Here is a 19,405-nt window from a genome sequence, read left to right as displayed (position 1 = left end):
TCTGGCTTAGCCCCTGGCTCAATTCAGCTTTGGACGGAACACTTGCCATCCCGATGAAGAGCAGTGTTTGACATGCTTTGCCTTGCTTGATTCGCAGAGGCCTTAGCATTCTTGGCTGTACTTCCCTCTTCATGTGTGTGACCCATGCTTTAGACCAGCAGGGAGTCGGCTCCTTCAGGGTTCCCTGTAGGCACTGAGGCACATGGTCTCTGTACTTGCTGGGCATCTGCTCCTCCAGGCTGCGGCTGCCTGCTTTGACACACTGTTCTCCTAAATTGTCCTGGCCAAGGGTGGACACATCTCAGCCCCCTGTCTAGAGGGCCCTCACTTTCCTCAGCATTTCTGAGGATCCGTAGTGCTTCTCTTGCAAAAGAACTCAGCCTTTAAGGAGCGGGCTCTTGGCACAGCTGGGCTCGGACACAGAAGGTGTCCCAGTAGGTCTGGGATCTAAGTCAGTCCCTGGACCTGTGGTCTAGGTCCGGTACCCCTTGGAAGGTCTTGCCTTCCTGACAGAGGTGGCTGCTCCTCAGACTGCTGGGAGGTGAGAGGAGGCACGGTTACCTCTGGTCTGGGACAGGGGTGAATCACCCATAAAAGCTGTCCTGCTACCACAGAGCTTCAGCGACCTATGCGCGCGCCCGCCATCGCAGATGCGCCCCAGCTGTCACTCCGCAGCGCGCTCTCCTCCCTCTGCTCGCTCGCTGTTGAGCACGCGCGCTCTGCTCCCTCTGCCTCTCCCCCTCTTCCTCGGTCTGTCTTCCTCCCGCCCTCCCTCTTTCGCTTCAGTTTGTCGCTGACCCCGGAGCCCCCTCCCTGGCAGCAGCAGCTCAGCCTGTGGATCCGCCTCCTTCGCAGGCGCTGCCCAGGCTCCCGCTGTCCTGAGCTAGACCCGACATCCCGGCGTTCTGCCTGCCAAGCTGCCCATGTCCATCGACCTGGTCTGAGCATCAGGTCCCAGTGCAAAAAGGTGAGTTGTGAGCAGCTTCTGGGAGAGAATGGGTCCGTGCAAAAGAAGGATGGCTCGGGTATGAGAGGGTATGAGAACTAGGGACCATCTACGTTGGACCACCTAGGGCTTCCTTCCTAGGGCAGTTGCTGGGGTGGGGTGGGGGGACCAGACACTTAGGACCAGACACCCCCTGGGCAACCCAAGGTACAGAGCATTAGGAACTCTGACCCCCTCAGTGCTGGGGACATAGCTGTGCTTTCTGCTTAGGAGGGGGTAGGGAGGAGGGGACACGGAGAAGAGCAGGGCTGGTGCCACATGATGGCCCCGGGTAGCATAGAAATGTCCCTGCAGCAGGAGGAGCGGCAAGCCAGAGGAGGGGGAGACAGCTTGGGTGTTGGAGACAGGCTGGCATACAGAGAGGCTTGGAGTGGGGGTGGAGGACCCACTGAGTGAGGCAAGGGCTGGACCTTTATACCAGTTGCTCCAGCTGGGTTTGCTGGCCTTCAGGTAGCTGTCCTTGGGCAAGGGTGCAAAGGAGCCCTTGCTAGTTGGAACAGTCTTTGCAGTCTTGATGGAGCCTCCCTGGTGGGGGTGTGGCTGGGAGTGAAGGAAGGGTGTCTGGTAGTTCTTCCTTACAAACCCAAGCCTTGATTTTAGCACACTGGAGAGCTAGACAAGCCAGGAACATGAGAACTGAGGTGGCCTGCCAGTGCATAATGGCCTTTGCAGCAGGTGGGTCAGATGCCTTAGGAGCACTGGGCACTCAGTGTAGGGGGCAGTGTACAGCCAGGTCACATTCACCTGGCTACCTGGCTCTCATGGGCATGGATGCCTGCCTCGGAGCAGGACATTAGTTCTCAGGAGCCCCAGGCCCATTTCAGAACGCTGGAGCTGGATTCTGCCCAGGAATCTGCAGTTCAAATTCCTGTATGGCCGGCAGGTCTGGGGCTGGGCTCTGATTGGTTGCTCTGCCTCCCACCCCCAGCTGTCTGCATTCCAGGGTGGTGGTGGGGACGTTGGCACCAGGCTGCCAGGGTTTGTTGGGCATTGCCTTGTGTGACTCAGATTGACAGGCCCACAGCTTAGGTAACTACAGCAGGTGGGGGGAGGGGAAGGAGCCAGCACGTGGCACTGGGCGGGGGAAGTCCAGCTGGTAGGGAAATCCAACATCAGCTTCCAAGCTGCCAAGAAGAGCCCGGCGCTCCCACCCCACCTTCCCACTGCAGGAGGGCTCTGGCTCTGCCAGAAGAGGGAGCTGGGGAAAACCAGGCCGGGCAGGCAAAGAGACCGGCTTCTTAAGCCCCCTAGCAGTGTTCTTTGAGGTTTGGCTAGAGGATGTACCTGCTCTCAGGACACGCTTACCCTATTCTTATTCCCCAAGTTAGGGTCTTGCTTTGGCCAGGTGGGTGGTGATGGAGGGGGCTGGAGAGAGAGAGAGAGAGAGAGAGAGAGAGAGAGAGTGTGCAAAGCTGGGAAGAGGAGGGAGTCAGCATGAAGCTGGGGTGTGGGGTGGGTGATCTTTCTTGGCTCCTGCCCAGGGAGGCAGTGAATGGTGGGAACCTTTTGGGTCCTCAATGGACTCTTCCGCTTCCCAGAGCAACCCTGGTGTGTGCTGGGTGGCTCAGGGGCTTCCCTGTTTTGCTTCCCAGGGGTTCTGTCAATGACAGGGAGAACTCGACAAGGAAATGTGACTCAAGAAGCTGGAAGTGAGAAAATAGTGGACTGAGAGGGACCCGGAGGGAGGGTGTATGGCTGCTCCAAGCAGACATCTAGAAGGGGTTTAGGAACTGCTTTAGTAGGCAATATGTGCTTAGGGGTGACTGATGGGACAGATGGGGGTATTTCCTAGAAGGGTCTCATGGCAAGGCCGCAAACCAGGGGACATTTCAGTTTCCTGTGTTCTGGGCCACATGGAATTTCAGTTGCTCAGACCAGATGTCCAGGCTCCCTGGAAGTCCTCTGGGAAGGGGCGGAATGACTTGCAGGCTTACTGTCCTAGCTCAGCCACCCACCAGCCTTGAGCCTCCCTGAGGGACAAAGAGGATAGTGTAGCCCATACATTCCCTTTCTGCCTCCCCTCTGGTGTATGGAGCTGGAACTGTGGTGCAGAAGTCTTGACCCAGGGGCAATAGATAGGATATGCCCAGCCTTGGCCCAGGTGTCAGGAGGGCATTCATGGGCTGCATGTTGTAGACACTCGATTTGAGGGGTACCAAGAAGGAGCTTGGAGGAATCCTGTGGATCCCAGGCCTGGTGTTCTTGGTTTTTAGTTAAGTGTGAGCCCACATCATAGGGAGAGTAGGCCTACATCTGTGGGAGAGATTGGAGGGAGGGCAGGTGGCAGGTGCACTCTGTCATCCCAACCTTGATGCTCTGCAGAGCAAGCCTGGCTGGCTGCTCCAAGCTGCGGGAGGGGGCAGCTGGGATTCCAGGGGCAACCGCTCCCACGCCCTATCTCTAGTGGGTACAGCAGCCGTCGGGCTAGCAGGAACACGTGCACCCCGCTACTGCCTCACCTGCCCGCTGCTCCAATCCTCCACTCCCTGACTGCCCCACCACATCCCCCAGCTCGCACCCAGGAGTGGTTTTCTGGAGATCTTTTAGTCTGTGGGTAGGATGGAGACAGGAATGGCTGTTTGCTCAGCTCTAGTGAAACCATCATGAGGAGGTGCCTTATAAAAGATAAATTTCTATATGAATGAGGGGTTGTCTGTCCCTGTTTCCGACTCAGCCTTTATCTGAGGGCTGGGGCTGAGGAAGGAGATTCTGAGGGCAGCTGAGTCAGCAGCTATGTGGCCAGGTAACTCGGGTCCAATCTATATTCCTCATTTGCCCAAGCTTTTCCATGCTTGTTTCCCGGTGATGCTTAGCATCCTCCCATGTAAAGGCTTGTAGGAGGCCCTCAGGTTGGGGCCCTTGTGCTGTCCTGCCTTAGGCAAGGTTAGTTAAGATTTTGGGTGAGCACCAGATGCAGTTTTCCTTTATATCTGCCATCTTCTGTCTCAGCTCCTCCAGGATCACCATATGCAGCCTATGATGTCTCCAGTTCCTGGCCTAGAGCTGGGTAGTTGTTAGACCCTGGCTGAGAGTGCTGGCCTAGGCTTTTCAATCTTGAATATGTCCCTGAACTGCCTGGGTTCTTGGTACCCAGCATATTCTCACTTAGCCAGTCTGGGTGGGACTTGAGATTCAGCATTTCTGAAAGGTTCGGGGCTATCTGACCTCACTAGCCCATCTGACTTAAGACCACATGTTTCTGGTTTGGGAGGTGCCGAGGTTGGCCACTCCTAGTTTATCAGTCCCATTCTTCAAACTGGAGCCCGGTGGAGTTCAGGGATTCCCTGCTGGGCCCAGCCTGGTCCCTCTGCTCTCTGTTTCTAGGGCTAGGACAAAACAGGTTAGTTTTTGGAGCAGGTCCTGTATCCAGTGCCCATGAGCTACAAGATGGAGGTGTGTGAGATGGACAGACAGGGGGCCCTCTGGCAGGACCTCCAACTCTAGCCTGTCTCCCACTCCCACGGAATGTTAATTTATTCCAGCAGTTGCCCAGTGCCTGCAGCAGCAGCTGTCCTCTGCTTCCCAATATAGGTCACCCCTTTCCTGAGGTGTCTCTGCTGTTTCGGGGTGGAAGGGTCTTTCACTGGGAGGTGCGTGAGTGGACTTGGAGTGGAAAAGCTAGGCAGTGCCCTTCCCCCACATCTCTCGGAGGATCAGGAAGGTGCTAACATCAACCAAGAGGCCACAAGCCACAGGGGGCACACGCTAGCTAGAGAGAGCCAGGGTATCTTCTCCTAGACATGCCCTCTTTTCTCCAGAACACACCAGTCACCAAAGTCCTTTCTGCCACCTCAGTAGACAACACCCCAGCCTGTGCTGGTTATGCAGGGCCCCGGGGGCATCATAGGGGGCAGAGTGAGAGGAAGAACCTTCATGGGAGCCTGTCCCCCTGTGGGAGGGCACAGGGATGGGGGCAGCAGCTAGCTGGCCAGGGCCTTCAGCCCACCTGGGCCTGAACAAGAAGACTGGCCTGGCTTTGTGGCTGCTGTGTGGGACTCTCGGCAGCAATCCCCTCCAGGCTGGAGGTGTCCCCGTGTTCCCCTGCTGGGGGTATGCTGGAACTGTGAGGCATTCCTTTGCTGCCCCAATGACTATTGCTAAGAAGTGCTGGGATGTGTGTGTATGTGGGTGTGCATGCATGTGCCCATGAACATGCCTAGCTTCACAGATCTATTACCCCTGTGTGGGAGTACATGTGTGCAAGGACGCGTGTTAGGATATGCTTGTCTCAGATTTCTCCTTATATGTCCACCTAACTCTGCTGCATACAGTGCTCCAAGGTTGTGTCGGAGAGCTCTGTGCACACATAAGTCTTTCCCCATTAGGGCCCCTGCAGGCTGACAGCCACCCGGAAGTGGGTAAACAGCCTGGCTCAGAAGCCGGTAACCCATCCTCACCATGTATCCTTGGCAAGCTGGTGATAGCTATGCATTTGGGTGGCTATAACTTGCCTACTGTTTGACAGGTGCTATGACCTGTGGTGTGACTGATGTTTTAAAGGCAGGGGCTAGAGGGCCGTTGTGAGAGGGAGACTGCTCAGAAGGCATTGCATGTGAGGGACAGAAATATATCAAATCAGAATATGGTGAGAACGACATGAAATGGGCCCCTGTGACTGGCCACGGCCTGTGTCAGGCTCAGGCGTCTGTGAGACTGGCCTCACCTTATGACGAAGATGCCCATCATGGGCTCAAGGCGAGGTGGGAGCCTTTGCTGAAATTCCTTAGGTGATGTGTACCTCACACACACCCACTCTGTTTCCACCCACTGAGCATCAGACCGTCACTTTTAGGGCTGGGAAGCTGGGGCAGAGTTTCAGCAGTGTGTTGGAAGGAGATGGAGGTCATGGATTTGAACCCACAGACTGACTGTGAACCTGGGTCCACGCATATGGCAGCCAGGGCCAGGCTTCTGCCCTTAGCCTACGGCCGTGCCGAGTTATAGCCATGCTCAGTTTTGGTGGGCAGCCCCTGCTGGACCTTTCACAAGCTGCTGCCGCCTCCTAACTGGGAAGTGGGGAGGTGAGGTCAAGGCTGCTCTGATCCCAGCAAGGGAGCAGAGCAGAGTGACCTATGAGGGCCACATAGGTCACAGCAGCACAGGCCACCTTGGTGGCTTCCTGAAGATTACTAAGGTGGGATGGAGTGGAGGCAGAGAAAATGGGTTAGGCACTGTAGCACACACCTTTAAGCCCAGCACTTAGAGGCAGAGGCAGGTGTATCTCTGTGAAATTGAGGACAGCCTGATATACATAACAAGTCCCAGGCCAGCCTGCGCTCAAACAACAAACAAAACAACAATGAAATGGGGTTATGCTGGGAGAACGCAATGGAGCACTCCCCAAACACCCGAGGGAAACCTGGGTCAGCCTGCTCTGGCTTCTAGACGGAATGCCCAAGCACCCTGGCAGCTCCACTCACCTCCTCAGTGTCAGCTCTGTTTTGCCATTGCCTGGGAGCTCTAGGACTAAACAGAGCTACGAGGGCTGCAAGTGGAACCATACAGGAGCCATGAACTTGGTAGTCAAAGAAGGTCAAACTTGCTGCTATCCTGGGAGGAGCGTTTCCAGATAGCAGTGCCCTCTGGGTACTAACGGGCATCTGGGGTATAGTACAGCCTCCCCTATCTGACCCTTTCCTGGCTCCCATTGTCCCTAGTGCCTTGAAACGGCTCTAGCTTCCCTTCTGATGGAGATGGCAGGGTGCAGGCTTCTTACCTATGTCTGGAGGGAGCTGGGGTGATAAGTAGGCCTGGGCCTCCTTTAGAAGACTCTGGGTTGTGGCAGACCCTAGAAAGGGTAAGTAGCCCACTTGTTCCCTGGAAGAGTGACCTGCTCCCTACTTCTAACCCTCTGCCATTTCACCCTCTCTAGGCCTCAGTTTCTCCTGGGCCAACGGCTGAAGGGCAGGAACCCCAAGCTGAAGCAGCTATAGATCGGCTAGCTGGCAGAAAGCAGATCATTGGGCTTCACCGCAGGGTGGCCGTGGGATCAGAAGCTGGGGGCCACACAGCACCCCACATCCCGTCAGCAGGCGCTGCCAAGGGGGACCCAGCCTCTGCCTCCTCACGGCTATGGTAAGCTCTGGGGAGGGGGGTGGAAGGGGTGCATCCTGGGGGAGAAATGAGAGGCTCAGAAATGAGAGGGGGCTCATTCATTTACCTAGGAGAGATGTGCCTTCATTTCCCCACCTGTGGCGTGGTAAGCCTGGGTGGAGGAAGCAATATTGCAATGAAATCGTTTTTAAAGCCCACCAGAGGCTTTAGGGAGCGGAACCCCCAGGGGAGTCAGGGGAAGGCCCGGAAGGGAAGGAGAGGGCTGAGCTGGGGGTTCAGCTGGCAGTTCCTGTGCCCTCCAGAGCCCCTAGGAGGCAACAGCTTACTCACAGTGAGAGCAACAGGAGAGGACATGAAGAATGTAAAGAGACACCTGGGCCTTGTCCCTAACCCCTGGGCTGGAACCGGCTCCAAATGTTTTGTGTTCTCTCTCTCTCTGGCGCTCTCTCAGGACTGACAGCCGGTGCATGCTGAGGGGCTGAGGGGCTCTCTCTCCAGAGCTGCAGAGAGTGTGGGTTCCACCATGCTGGCATCAGGCGGTGGCCCAGAGCAGAGGAGCAAGCTTGCCCTGCAGTGGAGGCAGGTCTCCTGTGAGTATGGGCCCAGCATGGGGTTGGGGTGTGTGTATCTGACAGGGTGACGGGCTTGATGTCTGACCTTCCTGGGTGCCCAAGGCCTTCCTTTGGAGGCTCAGACTCATGGCCTTGCTAAGTAAAGACAGTTCATGCAGTGTGCTTTCCTGAGGCTGGGAGATGGAGGCTGGACAGCTGGTTCTGCCTCATGCTTCTCATTCCCTGGCAATGACCAGCTAAGAGTTCTGCTGGAGAGTGGTCCAGCTTCACTACTGCTAACTGGGATCTGTAGCGTGTGCAGCATGTGCTGTGCAGGGGCAGAAATCTGCTCCACCCTGGTCCGCAGTATCAGTCAGCCTCGGCTATAAGGGAAGCTGCCTTCCACTTGGTCTCATCTGCTGAATGAACCAGAGACCCTGGCAGGGTCTGTATGCCGCCGTCTTCCCAGCTCTGTGGAGGCACCAGTGAGCCCTTGGCGTGCAGCTGTGGAAGAAGGGGCTGGTGCATTCCTCCCTGTACATGTGGCACACTAAGGTTACATACTAGCGAAAGCAGCCTTGCCCATGAAAATTCTCTTCAAAGGGACAAGGCCCCCTTAGCTGGTTTGCCCATGGCTATACAGTGAGAAGAAAGAAATGGCCCAGAGGGACATTGCTCTGCCTGACCTCCCTGGCCTTCAGTCCAGTTGCCCTGGCATGAAGCGGCTTGAATTATTCACCAGGTGAATGGCTATCCGAGGGACTCAGATCCCTTTCATCCTAGGATCACGCTGACACCTCTGTACAAGGTTATGTTTTCTTGTCATAGAGCTTTGCTGCAACTCTGAGTTTGGCAGAGGGGGGTGGGATGGGGGGGAGGAGTCCAGCTGCCCGTTTATTTCCCAGAAAGTGTGTGGAGTGTGGCTCCTGCCAGTGAGTGTCCCCTGATATTGATTGTCCTAGTGATCGGTTGAGTCCCTCCCCTCCCCTTCCCTCCCCTCTCTTCTCCTCTTCCCTCCTTTCCTCTTCCTGATTTCTTTCAATTCTCCCCTTTCTCTCTTTCTCTTCCTCCTTCCATGTCCCCTCCATTCCTTCTTTCACTTTCTTTAGCTAGTTCTTAAGTAGCACAGGCTAATCTCAAACTTGTGATTCTCTGCCTCAGCCTCTTAAGTGCTGAATACAGATGTATGCAAAGAGTTGTTGTTCAGGTGGTGTGTGGTTGTGTGTGTGTGCATGCGTGTGTATGGTTGTGTGGTACGGGGCAAGCTGGCTCAGAGAGGTAGAGGTCATTTCAGGTGGCCCCAGGTAGCAAGGAGAGGTCTCCAGGTGACTGTAATAGGTAAGTTGTATTCATTTCCCATCAAGAACAAAGTGGCTCAGGTGTCAGCCTCATGGTGTACCCTTCACTGCCATTAATCCCACAAGAAAGGGCAGGGAGAGTGTCATTTTGTCTCCTCAAGCTCTACCCTCTGGGGCTTCAGATGACTAGACACCCCCAGACAGACTGGAGACTGTCTCATCCAGGTGCACTGGTCGGGTTGGCTGCTGGCCATCCAAGTGGGGCCCCGTGGGTGGCGTCTGGCTTTGAACTTTACCAGTTCTCCATCTGGAGGCTTTTCTCAGGACTCTAGGTCGAGTTGATTCAATGGAGACAGAACTGCATGAGCTATTTCCCCAGGTTCCCAGGAAGGCAGACCTCCACTGAGGCTGACTACAGGGTCACCACCAGAGGGGCCTGACTATGGGTAGGGGGCTCACTTCTAGCAGGCATGTAGGCTGGATCCACACACTCTATTTGGAAGGGTTTTGGGCCAAAACAAGACATGGCAAGAATCCTGTTGCTTGATCCACTCGGGAATGCTACCTTGTACCCTAAGACTAGAAGTATAGGATGGGCCTGGCAGCTTCAGCGTTCAAATGTAGATAGAGCAATCCTGAACAGGCTTCTAGTGTTGGGAGCCGCTGGTGTACCCTGCTGTTTCACAGTGCTCTGATGCAGACCCCAGCTGGGCCTGGGTCCTACCTTAGACATGAGAATCAGTAAATGGGTCAGCATTTTGGATGCTGTAGGGCATACATATTCTGGACTCGACTTTCATGTGCAAAGCATATCTTAGTGTGCTGTGGCTTCAGGTGAGGATGAGGTTCCCATGGGAGAACCCAAGTCCTATGGCCACTGACTTTGAAAAGCTTCCCTGATAATCTAAAATCTTATATTTTGTAAATATTTGAATTATTAGAACATCTAGGACTGGAGACACTTATCAGTGGGGGCCATGAACAGGAACTGAGAAGCTGTGCCTTGTCCTCTAGGCCACTCCACTTTTTTTTTTTTTTTTTTAAATCACAGTGTGATGTCCTTTAGCATGGATGTTTCAGGTTCCCAAGCACCTTCCTGTGTGGTCAGTGAATATGAACTGACTGTAGCTTGTGTCAAAGGAGATGAGGCCAAGAGAGGACTAGGGCATGAGCAGGGAAGGGGGAAACAGAGGCTGGAAAACCCAAGCCGGTTACTTTCTCTTCCTGACTCCTCCCTAGGGATCACCTGCTGGATTGCCTTGTGTGCTGTGGAGGTGCTCCCTGCCTGTCCTTTCTCCTGCACATGTGACAGCCGCAGCTTGGAGGTGGACTGCAGTGGCCTGGGCCTCACCACTGTGCCCCCGGATGTGCCCGCTGCCACCCAAAGCCTTCTGCTCCTGAACAACAAACTGAGTGCCCTGCCCAGCTGGGCATTCGCCAACCTGTCCAACCTTCAGCGGCTGGACCTGTCCAACAACTTCCTGGACCAGCTACCTCGGTCCGTTTTCCAGGACCTGGTCAACCTGACAGAGCTCCAATTGCGGAACAACAGCATCAGGACCCTGGACAGGGACCTGCTCCAGCACTCCACGCTGCTTCGCCACTTGGATTTGTCTATCAATGGCCTGGCCCAGCTGCCCCCAGGGATTTTTGACGGGCTCTTGGCTTTGCGATCCTTGTCCCTTCGCTCCAATCGTCTGCAGAGCCTGGACAGGCTGACCTTTGAACCCCTGGCAAGCCTGCAGCTGCTTCAGGTTGGGGACAACCCATGGGAGTGTGACTGTAACCTTCGAGAGTTTAAACACTGGCTGGAGTGGTTCTCCTACAGAGGTGAGCTCTACCACCCCTACCCCTGCCCCCAGGTGTGAGGGCTGGGATGAGGTCGGGGAAGGAAGAGCTACATCCCTCTCCCTAAATATCATTACCTCCCTGCAGGCAGTGGAGGTCAGGCACTGCTCCTCTCTGCTCATTAAGACTCATTAAGGGCACACTGTACCTTTGCCTCCCTTTCTTAGGTTTTCCATGGGGACTTAAAGACACATGGTGCTCTTTTCTGTGCTCTCTATCCCACTAGTATGCCTCTGGGGCTTCCCTGCAGGGCAGGAAGAACAATCACCTTTCCTGGCAATAATAAGGCCTCCTGCCTCTCACATGAGGGCAGAATGTAACTGAAACCCACACACACAACCATTTTCCTGTGAAGGTGCTGGCAGCTTCCTGTCCCAAGAAGTCCCCTGCTCCAAGAAGTTTTGATAAGAAACTTAATATGCAGCTGGAGGGCTTTAGTTTTACTCCCTTTCCCTCCCCCTCCTTTAAAAAACTTATTATTTATTTGAACACGTGTGCATATGTGAACACACACTTATGCACATGTGTGCACATATGCCCCAGAACACATGTGGAAGTCAGAGGAGTTGGTTCTCTGGTTCCTCCGTGTAGGTTTTAGGGATCTACCTCAGGCCAGCGGGTTGGTCAGTGAGTGACTCTGTTCACTGAGCTGTCTAGACAGCTCTTTGTTGTTAAGTCAGAGCCCGACTCTTGCCCCAGGCTTGGGACTCATTCTGTATTCCAGGCTGAGCCTAAACTTTGCCAGGCAATACTCCTGGTTTCTCCCCCAACTTAAAGTTTTGTTTATTTATTTTATGTATAAGTGTATGCATGTGTGCCCAAGTGTATTATGTACACCACATGCATGCAGTGCCCTCCAAAGCCAGAAGAGGGCGCTCCTTGGAACTACTGTTATAAGCAGTTATGGGCAGCCCAGCTGGGTTCTGGAAACTACAAGAGCAGCAAGTGCTCTTACCGGCTGAGCCATCTCTCTGGACCTCTCTGCCTTTATTTAGCCTGAGTAAGTTTTATAATGAACAAATGAACTGATCACATGAATGCTTAGCCAGGCTCATACTTATAATCCCAGCACTTGGGAGGTAGAGCAGCAATGGAATGGGAAAATGAACAGCTCTTGTTTGAATTTTGGCCCTGCCACCTGCTTGCTGTGTGATCTTGAGAAGTTAATTAACATCTCTGTGGCATATCTGTAAAAGGGGAGAAAGGCGGATTGTGAGAACTAAACAGGGCAGGTGTGTATGAGGCCTTTTGAGAAGTATCCAGCATGAAGGACGTGCTCGGTGGAGCCCGGACTCTCTTGCTCATTTGCTAGTGGTATCATAAACTCAGGTGCACACAGTAGGACACAGTCAGTGCCCAGCACAAGCCAGCTACTTGGTTATGTGGCATTAACAAACCATTGCTGAAATTCTGAAAATAACACAGTGTGTTCCCTTACTCTTATCCCGTTCATTCCCTATCCAGCCACTAACTCATGCAGCTCAGATTTCCATGCTACTCGGATGCATTAATTAAAAGCACTTTACAAACTATAAAGTACTTTGAGCTATTAGTCATTATGATAATTCTGTTTTTTGTACATGGAGAAATGATTAATGCTGTTGTTTAGTTCCCAGTTTTACAAATACCCTTTTGTGCACGTTATCTATTTTAATCTCTCTAGCAGCTAATTGAGGCAGATATCCTTATTTCGCAGCTAAGGACATAAGATTTGGGCATAATTAAGTAAGTTAAATACTTTCCAGGTGACAACACAGCCAGGATTCAATCTCAGGTCTCTGGTGCAGGAAAATGAGGTCACTCCCTTCTCACTCCCATAATGGTTCTCTGCCATTCTAACCAAGGTGGCCTTGGTTACATGCTCACTTCACTTCAGCCTTTCCAGCACTACCCAGGTGGAATTAAAGGCTTGGTGCTGGCCTTAGGGCAGGAACATCCTTGCCCTTAACCAGCAGGCCGGAGCTACTTTCCCAGACCTTGTCTTCAGCCTTGCACTCCTTAAAAAACAAAACTAAACCAAGAAAACCCTCAGTGCACCAGCACCCTGAGCATTCTCCAGTAAGGTCTTTTGTGAGATTGGACTCTAGGTGGCTGTGTTGGGAGAGGGAGCCGGAAGTGGTGCTGTAGCTGAGTCTCTCTAGAAGCTGAAAGAAGGCTCCGGCTCCAAGGGCGTCTGTCCATGTTACGGTCCTTAGTTCCCGCTTGCTTACCTTACCCAGTTAGGCACTGATATTCTTTCCCTGCCCTGTCCAGCCTCCCCTGGGGTCAGACACTTTCCTGTGTCTCCATGATCTCCTCCCTAGATACCGCTGTGCTAGCGCAAACCTGACTAAGACGGATACCATGCCCTCTCCTTGGTGTCCTCGGGCCATCAAAGCTCTGTGTGGAGGAGTGGATGAGGCAGTGGCTCTGACTTTTGCTCTCTTTGTGAGAAGGGACACAGGCCAAGGCACTGTATTGAAAACAGTGGCAAGGGTTCACAGACATCATCGAGCATCTGTGCAGAGAAGGAGATGTACAATCTGGGCAGGGACATGGCTTGCTGTACCAAAGTCGTGTCCTGAGCATGCCTTGCTGTCCTCCTGCAGGCCAGTGTGACCTTGGAGGGACAGGCTTGAATGAGATGGATGTGAGTTTCTGTATAAAATACAGGAATGGTAAAATACAGGAATGCAGCAGTGGTGGCCTTCTGTATGACACACATGTATCACAGTCCTTGGCTTATCGGTACTACTTCCTCTTCCGTAATCAGGATTGACTACATTACTGGCAGGACCGTTCCTTTTGGGCCTTCCCATTGGAGGTCAGGGAGGAGGGGAGAGCACCCCAGTTCCAGATGCCTTCTCAGCACTTTTTTTTTTATCTTGGATGCAGGGGGTCGTCTAGACCAGCTTGCCTGCACCCTACCCAAGGAACTAAGGGGGAAGGACATGCGTGCGGTACCCATGGAGATGTTTAACTACTGTTCCCAGCTAGAGGATGAGAACAACTCTGCTGGGATGGATGCTCCAGGGCCACCCTGCACCAAAGCCAGCCCAGAGCCTGCTAAACCTAAGCCAGGGCCTGAGCCTGAGCCTGAGCCCAGCACTGCCTGCCCTCAAAAGCAGAGGTACCGGCCTGTGAGCGTGCGGCGAGCCATCGGCACAGTGATCATCGCGGGTGTGGTTTGTGGCATTGTCTGCATCATGATGGTGGTGGCTGCTGCTTACGGCTGCATCTATGCCTCCCTCATGGCCAAGTACCACCGGGAGCTCAAGAAGCGCCAGCCACTGATGGGGGACCCCGAGGGTGAGCATGAAGATCAGAAACAGATCTCTTCTGTGGCTTGAGCCAGCCACTGATGGGGGACCCTGAGGGTGAGCATGAAGATCAAACAGATCTCTTCTGTAACTTGAGAGCTATCTGTTTGGCCCAGGTAGGACAGCAAGGAGACCCATCGACACTGGTACCAGAGGGATGCCCTTCCCTCCATCACAGGCCCTGCCTCAGCCTGACACTGCTACTGCCTCCCTCAGCAACCTGGCCCCCATCTGCCCTCCAGTAGAGCAGCCTCCCAGTCTCTTTCCAAGGTTCTAGAGGTTTCCCTTGGCCAAAGGTTCCAGTGGAAGGCCCTCTCTGGGCCCCTGGCCTTTGGAACACCTGAGTGTCCCTGTAGGCCTCTGGCCATTGAGAAGAACCTACACCACAAACACCGAACACCTCCCTCCTGCCCAGGGTCAGCACAGCTGGAGATCCTCCCTACCTCTTGCTCATTCCCACTTCAGTCTGCATTAGGGCCTAAGAGGGAGGGACAGGGGAGCCAGGGGTAGATTTCCGTGACTCCTTTTGAAGCCAGAAAGATATTCTTAGGTCCTTGCAGTGTGAAGCTAGTCCGGCTCTCAGTGGCTGGTGCCAACGTGCAAACATCCCCCAGCCCTGTGATCTGGGTACAGTGCTTAGAAAAACCAAAGTGACTATAATGTCTTCCTTGGGTGGATGCCATTATCTTCCTTTATCTGCTATAGACTTCTCTGACTACATTGGTCTGGGTTTATTAATTTTATATTCTTGTTCTAGTATAGGGTTTTGAGACAAGGTTTTACTCAATAAACTAATTCACTGTCACACACAGGGCATTGCTATCACAGTCCCTTGGGTTAAAGTCACACACACACACACACACACACACACACACACACACACACACACACACACACCCCAGGTGGTAACTATGAGATCTTGGGGGACTGAGGCCCTCTGTCCCTTCAGCCTAGAGGCCATAGGCTCTCTTCCTGACTACAGTCTTCCTAAGTCATCAGGGGTTAGGTCCTGGACAACAACACAGGGACCCTTGGAGACCTTCTAAAGTGGGCCACAGCATGCTGTTGGAGGGATTGCCCATTGCCATGGCAACTCTAGTACCTCTCCTGCTAGGTTTACCAGAGATCAGGAGCTGTGTGTGTGTGTGTGTGTGTGTGTGTGTGTGTGCGCGCGCGCGTGCGCGCACTCGCACGCACGACAAGCTCCAGGCTCCTGAGAGCTCAGTTGCAGACCCCTGGGTGTGCCTGGGATGCTCCACCCTGCCAGTCCCAGGCACACCCAGCAGTTCCCACTGCTGCAGCCTGAAGTGTCACTTCTGTTCCTCTGCTTCTGCTGCTTCCTCTGTCACCTGCATCTTTTGTTTGTGACCTCAAATACAAGGCTGGGTCTGGGCTGTGCTCTGAGATTGGTGGTTCACCTTAAGGAGAGCAGATGTCAGGCTGTGGGTCCTGGATGAGGCTGGCTGCCTTCAACACATTCCCAACAGACTGCAGGAACAGGAACAGGATGGCTACATTCTGTGTGGAGGCCTCAGCAACAGGGCTTCCTTTCCCCAGGGGTTCATAGGCTCTGCTTGGTTTCCTGAGAGCGTGCAATTGCACCTGGGCTGTTCCAGCTAAAAAGTGGCTGCGGTCCTATCTGGTGAGGGCTCTGCACATGTTCAGGATTGCTGTCTGCTGTTCTCAACTGCCCCCTCCTTAGAGACTGGTATTCCTCTGTAGGAGATGCCAGGCTAATACCTTGCCTTGAGAAGGGTTTAGGTGGTAGCCAGAAAGAGGCCAGCTAGACAGCAAGGCACTGAGGATGTGTCTATGGGGGCATCGGGCAGCCTGGCAGCCCTTTTCCTTTTCTTCCATCACCTGCTCTACTAGCAGGGGCATGCAATGGGAGAATCCGGAGAGCTTTCACGGTGGTTCTCTGGCCGGTAGACAGAGAGCACAGGCTGCTATGAAGGACCACAGGATCCTCTAGGCCCAGCCACAGCCTTCCTTCCTCTTTTGGCTGGTGGACCAATCCCAGAGCTGGGATTTTCTAAGGGCCTGGAGGAGGGAGGGTGTTGTCAGTGGTGATATCTTTAGCCTGAGACAGAAGATTTTTAAAGGCAAAATTATATTTCTGGTTTGTTGTTTCAGAAGACCAATAAAGACTATTTTCCTATGTATTTCCTTGCTTTATTGGGTGGGAGGGGATGTGAGCATTGGGAGAATGGTGCCCTGTCTCCCTGTTTTGCCAGACAGCCAAGCCATTTGTAGAGGAATGTCACCCTGATATAGAGAGCTCTATGTGACAGATGGGCCCCCTACTCAGTATCCAGGACCTCAGGGCTGGGAGGGATGTGAAGACAGCATCTTGGGTGGGATTTGGCTCAGGACAAGGGTGTCAAGCTCTGGCCAGGGCTGAGCTGGGATTTTCAATCTAGCCATGCTCCAGCCTGGCAGTAACAAATGTGAGTCCCAGGGAAGAGGGAAGCTCATGGAGCAGAGGTGAGCAGAGCTTGCTAGGCCATGTGCTTGGGCATCCATTCAGCTCCTGACCAATCTGTCCTGGCAGTCAAGGGCGGGTGACAATCCACGTGGCATGAGGCTTGCATTTACATAGAAGTTGGCCTCTATGCAAGGCTCAAGGACTCTTGTTTTGCCAGGAGGTGGGGAGACTAGATAAGAGCTGCCCTGTTATCTGGGTTTTATTAGCCTCACCTGGAGTCTGTGGTGGTCTGCTGGAGTTTCATGAATGCTACTTTAGTCTAAGTAAGCACCCCACACCCCTGCCAGCCAGTGCGGAGCTGGGATTAGGGGCTGGAAAGCTGGAGATGCAGCACTGAAGAAGGGAGCAGCAAGACAGCATGACTTCTGGGATTGCTTGGTCCAGCCCTGGAGGAAAAGCTTGGCTCCCTGTGGCCCTGTCACTCCCCAGGGCAGGCCTGGCCTCTAGCCTAGTGATTCTGAACTCTGTCTTCAGAGACTCACATGTAGCCTTCACCGTGGGAGCCTTCTTGGGCTGACAACCCACTAAGTTAAGAACAGACTTCAGCGAGATGTGAACCCCCAGGGTACACAAAGCTGTGTAGCCAGAGAGACTTTCTTCCTATGTGTGGTCAGAGCCAGGTCACCCTTCTCTAGTCCTATTGCAGAGCCAAATCTGGTCTCCTCTGAGCCCCCTGCAGGAGCAGGACATCACAACACACATTGCTACCGAAGCAGAATTCATAGAGGGAGCCGGCCTATCTATCTAGACCCCTAAGGTGACCCAAGCCTCTTCAGACAGGACAGGTCTTGGACACAGCCCTTGCTGACACACCATGCAGCACACCAGCCCGTTCTGGAGAGCATCCAAGGCCCCAACTTCCAGGGACAGCAGACACGCCACCTACCCTTCCTTGAGCTGAAGGTCCCAGGATCAGGGAGGTTGTGCCAGGGACCAGGCAAAGGGAGAGGATGAGATGCAGGTGAACTCACGGTGTCAGGCCTCTCTAATGCCTCAAGCTTTTTCTGTCACAGCCGTGCACCCTGAGCGTCACAGGGACTGTCTGAAGGAGTTCAACTCGAGGCACTAGGACACGGTTTCTATGGCAACCCCTCCTGGCTCTAACTTAGCTCTGAGTTAAAAATTAAATCAGATAATTGGGGAGTGTGGGGACGCACAGCCAGCAGCCTGGCCTCATGTCCCTTCTCTCCTTTCCCAGGTCTTCAAGGTAGAGGGGCCAAGAAGGCCACCTCCAGGCAGAGCAAGGTAGCCATGGTATGCTGGGACTAAACCACAGGAGGGTTTTAGGGAGATAAGTCGGCTTGGTATCTGGCCCAGGATTAGCATGCCATGGGCGCTAGAAGAATTGTGCTGTGGTGATGAGCTACTGGGATGCAATACATCCTCTCCACAGGGTCAGAGGCATCTTACAGACTGCCAGGGATGCTGGGGTGGACATATCACCAAGTCACCTTTGGCTACCTCAGCCCAGAAGGGAATACACAGGAACACTGACTCTGGGTAGCACGGGCTGCTTAAGGAAACTTAGGCCTGTCCCTCCCATTCCTCTCCCTAGATGCTCACAGCCTTAGGAAGACACCAGGGTCCTGCCTGTCACTGGCCTCCCATCTGGCTAGGCTCCTGGGATGTGAGACAAGTGCCTAGTACCCCAGCTCCACCAGGATAAGTGATCATGGATTCCACAGCTTCTTGAGGAACGTGGAAGGCATGATTACTGGGGCTCAACGAGCAAGGCATAGGACTGTCCTAGTCACCAAGAAACTGCAAAGTCAGGCCAAGCCTATGAGGGCCACTGGGTGCTTTCCTTTTAGAAGTGGAGGCAAACTTATCAGGGGAATAACCCTGGATATCAAAAAGAGGTGTTCAAATCCAGGCTCTAGCTTTATTGCTAGTGCTGTGGGACTTTGGATAGGTAACTTCTCCATGCCTCAGTTTCTTTGTCTATAATATGGCCTCCCGTAGGCACCCTGGATTCCTGATAGAAAATGCAAAGTCATGAACCCAGGTCTGTAGTTCATGTAATGTCTTAGGAAAGCAGTGTCCCAGGGATAGGGTGGGGGTCTGGATTGTCCCTGCCCTGTGTGACCTTGAGCAGGTTTCTTAACCTCTCTGAGCTTCATTTTACTCCATGAATCTTTTTGATTCTATGGTTTTATAAACAAAATGACAAAAGCATCCACTTCCTTTCCCCGGAATTTCTCCTGGGAAAATTTAGAATCCTATATCCAGGGCATCTTATTCTTTCTTCCTGTGTGTGTGGTGCTGGGGATGGAAATGGCCTCAGGCCAACTAGACAGGTGCTCTAGCTGAGCCAACCCCGCCTTGCCAGCCCTCACCTTGACACTGCCTTGTAGCTCCCACCAGTGACTCAGGGTAGCGCCTACCTGCTGCAATGGCCGTCTTCCCATCCACTGTCACAGTTATTGCAGTGCTGGCCCTTACCGCCACTGGCTTGCCCGGGCTGTCTGGGAAAGTGAGAATTATTGTTATTCCTAGTGCCTGCAGAGGGGTGCTGGGGAAGAGCCTCTCTCTTTCTTGGAATAGGAGACAAGTAGGATAAGCCACCCCTGAAACAGGTGAGGTGGGGGAAGGGCCCTGCTGCTGTCCTGTTATTGCTGCCCACCACCTGTCTTTCAACCCTGTCATGGAAGTCCCTTGCTGTCCCCTCATCTGAACAAGTCAGAACTCAAGGGATCAGGCCTTAGCCTCTGCCAGCCTGAGCCAAGTGACGCTGTGCCTCTGCTCCATTTCCAGGCAACAAACCGGTCTGCTTGCTGGTCCTGCTTAGCTCCCTTGCAGTTGTGGCGGGAGCAGCCTGTCTTCCCAGTCATTGTCTGATCCTAGCTTGTTTTTCTGTTGCTGTG

At 53.6% G+C, this 19,405-nt stretch overlaps 2 protein-coding genes across 2 annotated transcripts in view; one reads left to right on the top strand and one right to left on the bottom strand.

The window, feature by feature from the left end:
- The window catches only part of Cacna2d4 (calcium voltage-gated channel auxiliary subunit alpha2delta 4), a 94,935-nt gene that overhangs the window by 18,699 nt on the left and 56,831 nt on the right, over window positions 1–19,405 (bottom strand). Inside the window, 1 exon segment of the mRNA XM_051203719.1 lies at window positions 18,926–19,006. Within this exon segment, the coding sequence (XP_051059676.1) occupies window positions 18,926–19,006 (81 nt within the window).
- Lrtm2 (leucine rich repeats and transmembrane domains 2) lies at window positions 7,028–14,086 on the top strand. Its single transcript, XM_051203720.1, has 4 exons — window positions 7,028–7,081; window positions 7,512–7,650; window positions 10,149–10,739; window positions 13,632–14,086. The coding sequence occupies exons 2-4, from the start codon at window positions 7,584–7,586 to the stop codon at window positions 14,084–14,086; spliced, it is 1,113 nt and encodes a 370-aa protein (XP_051059677.1). The 5' UTR covers window positions 7,028–7,081; window positions 7,512–7,583.

Source organism: Phodopus roborovskii, unplaced genomic scaffold, assembly GCF_943737965.1.
Source record: "Phodopus roborovskii unplaced genomic scaffold, PHOROB, whole genome shotgun sequence".
NCBI lineage: Eukaryota > Metazoa > Chordata > Mammalia > Rodentia > Cricetidae > Phodopus > Phodopus roborovskii.
Note: the sequence above shows the minus strand (reverse complement) of the source record. Positions and strands in the feature narration are given on the sequence as shown.

Excerpts from the sequence above, each read along its gene's own strand:
- Lrtm2 (XM_051203720.1), top strand. The coding sequence starts at position 7,584 with ATGCTGGCATCAGGCGGTGGCCCAGAGCAGAGGAGCAAGCTTGCCCTG. Across the intron at positions 7,651-10,148 it reads GCAGTGGAGGCAGGTCTCCT|GGATCACCTGCTGGATTGCC; the intron begins GTGAGTATGGGC and ends ACTCCTCCCTAG. Across the intron at positions 10,740-13,631 it reads GGAGTGGTTCTCCTACAGAG|GGGGTCGTCTAGACCAGCTT; the intron begins GTGAGCTCTACC and ends TCTTGGATGCAG.